Raw genomic sequence first — 4,507 nt, 5'->3', positions numbered from 1 at the left:
TATTTGAACCTGATAGAAGAGAAAGCGGGAAGTAGCCTTAAATAGATTGGGACAGGAGACCACTTCCTAAATATAAAACCAGTAGCGTAGACACTGAGAACAACAATCAATAAATGAGACATACTAAAGCTAAAAAGCTTCTGTAAGGCAAAGAACACAGTAAATAAGACAAAAGAGCTGCCTAATGAATGGAAAAAAAAAAAACAATCTTCACAAACCCCACATCTGACAGAGGGCTGATCTCCAAAATATAAAAAGAACTTAAGAAACTAGACATCAAAATACAAAATAATCCAATTTAAAAATAGGGTAATAAACTAACAGAGAATTCTCAGCAGAAGAATTGTAAATGGCCAAAAGACATATAAGGAATTGCTCAACATCTTTAATCGTCAAGGAAATGCAAGTCAAAATGGTCCTGAGATAATATCTTACACCTGTCAAAATGGCTAATATAAAAAATACTAAGGGCCGCTTTGCAGACGCCGCTGTCCCCTCTCACCGCTTGCTGCAGCCATGGTCAACCCCACCGTGTTCTTTGACATCGCGGCTGATGGCGAGCCCTTGGGCCGCGTCTCCTTCGAGCTGTTTGCAGACAAAGTTCCAAAGACAGCAGAAAACTTTGGTGCTCTGAGCACTGGAGAGAAAGGATTTGGATATAAGGGTTCTTCCTTTCACAGGATTATTCCAGGATTCATGTGCCAGGGTGGTGACTTCACACGCCATAATGGCACTGGCGGCAGATCCATCTACGGAGAAAAGTTTGAGGATGAGAACTTCATCCTGAAGCATACAGGTCCTGGCATCTTGTCCATGGCAAATGCTGGACCAAACACAAATGGTTCCCAGTTTTTTATCTGCACCACCAAGACTGAGTGGCTGGATGGCAAACATGTGGTCTTTGGGAAGGTGAAAGAAGGCATGAACATTGTGGAAGCCATGGAGCGTTTTGGGTCCAGGAATGGCAAGACCAGCAAGAAGATCACCATTTCCGACTGTGGACAACTCTAATTCTTTTGACTTGCGGGCTTCTTACCCACCAGACTATTCCTTCTGTAGCTAAGGAGAGCACCCCAGCCCCATCTGCTCGCATCCTGTAATCTCTGCTCTCACTGAAGTTCTTTGGGTTTCATATTTTCCTCATTCCCCTTCAAGTCTAGCTGGATTGCAGAGTTAAGTTTATGATTATGAATAAAAACTAAGTAAGAACTGTAAAAAAAAAATACTAAGGTCAGTTTATGTTTGAGAGGATACAGAGTCAGTAGAATGCTCGTCCATTGATGGTGGGAGTGAAAACTTGTACAGCCACATTGGAAATCACTCTACCTCAAGACCCAGCAGTACCACTCTTGGACATATACCCAAAGGATGCTCAATCATACTACAAGGATACTTGCTTAACAATGTTCATAGCAGCATTATTAATAATAGCCAGAACCTGCAAATAACCTAGATGCCCCTCACCTGAAGAATGGATAAAGAAAATGTGGTCCATTTACACAATGGATTATTACTTAGCTTTGAAAAAAACAATGACATTGTGGAACTTGCAGGCAACTGGATGGAACTAGGGGAAAAAAACCTTCTGAGTGAGGTAACTCAAGGTCAGAAAGACAAATACAGTATGTATTATTATGAGTATCACTCATAAGTGGATATTAGATAGCCAGACTACAACCCACAGCTCCAGAGAAGCTAGGGAACAAGGAAGACCCTAAGAGGGAAATAAGGATCATTCTGGGAAGGAGAATTGGATGAGATCTCCAGGGTAAACTGGGGCAGGGGAGGGCGGTCAAGGGAAGGAGATGAGGGATGACAGCAGGAATGAATGGGTTGGTCAAGGGTGGGAGGGATGGAGTGGGAGAGCAATGAAAAAGATCTTGATAGAGGTAGCAACTAAGGAGTTAGAGAGAAATCTCATGCTAGAGAAATTCTCAGGAATCCACAAGGATGACCCCAGCTAAGACTCCTAACAATAGAAGAGAAGGTGCCCAAACTAGCCTTCCCCTGTAATCAGACTGGTGAATAATCCAACTTTCATACTAGCCCCTTCATTCAGTAAGTGATGGAACCAGATGCAGATATCCAGAACCGAGCATTAGACTGAATTCCGGGAATCCAGCCAAAAAGAGGGACGAGGGAGTACATCAACAAAGGAGGTAAAGATCATGATGGAGAAATCTACAGAGAAAGGTAAAACATGTTCACAGAAACTCATGAACTCTAGACTTATAACGGTGGAGCCTCTGTGAGACCATATTAGGCCTTCCATATGTGGGAGACAGTGGTGAAGCTTGAAATATGTGAGGGGCCCCTGAAAGTAGAACCAGAATTTATTCATGATGCACATGAGCTAGCTTGTTGAAGCTCATTTCCTTTGGTGAGATGCCATGCTCAGCCTTAATGCATGGGGGAGGGGCTTGATCCTGCCCCAACTTAATGTGCTAGAATTTGTTGACTCCCCATGGGAACCTTTAACCGTTGAGGGGAATGGATGGGGATGGGCTGGAGGAGAGGAGAGGTGCATGATATATTGGACTCCAAAAGAGAATCTGAGAATAGCTATACTTTCTGGGTTCATTTCTGTAGTTTGTGACTCTGTTTCTAACAGCATTTGTTGTTCATTTTTACACTAAAGATGCAAAGACTGTTTAAATCCAAAGCACGTCCCTTAGTTTACCAAAAGTCGTTTGTCACATAATTTTAAAATTTTTTTTCCTTATAATGCCATTTTCCTAGGAAATGAGGATATCTGAGGTTCCCAGAACTCTGTCCCAGAATCAGGCTGAATATGCATTAGTGACTAGGTAATTGGCTACCCTACCCATAAAATGTATTACTCCTATTCCTTGTGGTCACAGATGATGAATCAATCTTTCTTTACTTCAGTCTGTCACCTCTACACATGACAGGTAAGTGGCCTTAAACAACAGTGTCCTAGAACATTCTCAGGACCTAGATCTGTGCTGTTTATGACACTGATCTTTTCTGAGTCATTTGTTGAAATGCTGTAAGAATTCTGTCTTTAGGTCTTTAGGATATTGGAACCACACCCTGCCTACTCCAAACACTGGGAGGTGAGGAGTGTCTCCAGTCCCAAGTGTCTTTTTGTCTTTTCTCAGGTCTCTAAGAGGAGTGATGGATTATGAGGTAATGTCTTCTAATGAAAACATGATCTAATTCTTGTTTCCATAAGAGAATTGTAGCAAGCTTGTAGAAAAGAAGCAGAAAAGATTAGACTATGACCACAATGGGCTGGGAACCAGTGGCTGGCTGGCTGTGTTGGGGAGACAGTGAGGTGATAGGCAATGACCTTGGAAACCATAAGTTAATGATATAGCATCCTATTGGATTTTACCTAAAACTATAAACCAAAAATTAAAGTATTAATAATTTCAAGACACTATTAGCATTAACATTTTGAGGAGAAGCCTCTGTCCTACTGCATTGATAAAAACATACAAACATTATTTTTAAATCTCATTCTGTCTCAGAGATGCCTGAATAGAGAGAAGATGGCTGCAAGTATTGAATTAAGTTCCCATTTAGCACACCAGTCTATAAAGGCTTTGAAGAAGGCACAGTTTCAAAATCTACACCATAATTTTTCTCATGCACTGGCTTTTGGGAATCCTATTCTCCTTCAATGTATGCATTGCTTAGCCTAGATGTAGGTGAAGGGCCTTGGACTTTCCACAAAGCAAAGTTTCTTACCGTCTTTTAGGGTTAGAGGGTGTTGGGGTGGGAGGATGTGTGGATGGAATAGGAGAAGGAGAGGAAGTGGGCCTTTGGATTAGTACTTTTAAAGTAATATAAAAGAAACTATATGTGCTTCCCTGCTCCCCTATCCAATGTTCCTTTACCCCAATCATCCCGTTTCCCCAAGTTCCCAACATCCTCCCCTTCTCACTTTTCTCTCCCTATTTCCCCTTACCCCCCTCCCACCCCACCCCCAAGATCCCAATTTTTTGCCCGGCAATCTTGTCTACTTCCCATAACCAGGAGGATAGCTATATGTTATTCTTTGGGTTCACCTACTTATTTAGCTTCTTTAGGATATCAAATTATAGACTCAATGGCCTTTATTTATGGCTAGAAACCAATTATGAGTGAGTACATCCCATGTTCATCTTTTTGGGTCTGGGTTACCTCGCTCAGGATAGTGTTTTCTATTTCCATCCATTTGCATGCAAAATTCGAGAAGTCGTTGTTTTTTACTGCTGAGTAGTACTAAAATGTGCATATATTCCACACTTTCTTCATCCATTCTTCCATTGAAGGACATCTAGGTTGTTTCCAGGTTCTGGCTATTACAAAAAATGCTACTATGAACATAGTTGAACAAATGCCCTTGTCATATGATTGGGCATCTCTTGGGTATATTCCCAAGAGTGGCATTGCTGGGTCCATGGGTAGGTTGATCCCGAATTTCCTGAGAATCCAAAACACTGCTTTCCAAAGTGGTTGCACAAGTTTGCATTACCACCAGCAATGGATGAGGGTACCC

The 4,507-nt window shown here is 41.8% G+C and overlaps 1 protein-coding gene across 1 annotated transcript; it reads left to right on the top strand.

The window, feature by feature from the left end:
• The first annotated feature begins 489 nt into the window (after window positions 1–489).
• Window positions 490–1,073, top strand: LOC126513564 (peptidyl-prolyl cis-trans isomerase A-like). Its single transcript, XM_050162000.1, has one exon. It carries the CDS (start codon window positions 517–519, stop codon window positions 1,009–1,011), a length of 495 nt encoding a protein of 164 aa, XP_050017957.1. The 5' UTR covers window positions 490–516; the 3' UTR covers window positions 1,012–1,073.
• The last annotated feature ends 3,434 nt before the right edge of the window (window positions 1,074–4,507 follow it).

Source organism: Alexandromys fortis, unplaced genomic scaffold (assembly GCF_014885135.2).
Source record: "Alexandromys fortis isolate MF-2015 unplaced genomic scaffold, M_Fortis_MF-2015_v1.1 scaffold_105, whole genome shotgun sequence".
Taxonomy (NCBI): Eukaryota; Metazoa; Chordata; class Mammalia; order Rodentia; family Cricetidae; genus Alexandromys; species Alexandromys fortis.
The sequence above is the reverse complement of the archived record's forward strand: the minus strand, read 5'-3'. Positions and strand labels throughout refer to the sequence as shown.

What these genes read in the sequence shown, in the direction of transcription:
- LOC126513564 (XM_050162000.1), top strand. Translation starts at nt 517, where the DNA reads ATGGTCAACCCCACCGTGTTCTTTGACATCGCGGCTGATGGCGAGCCC.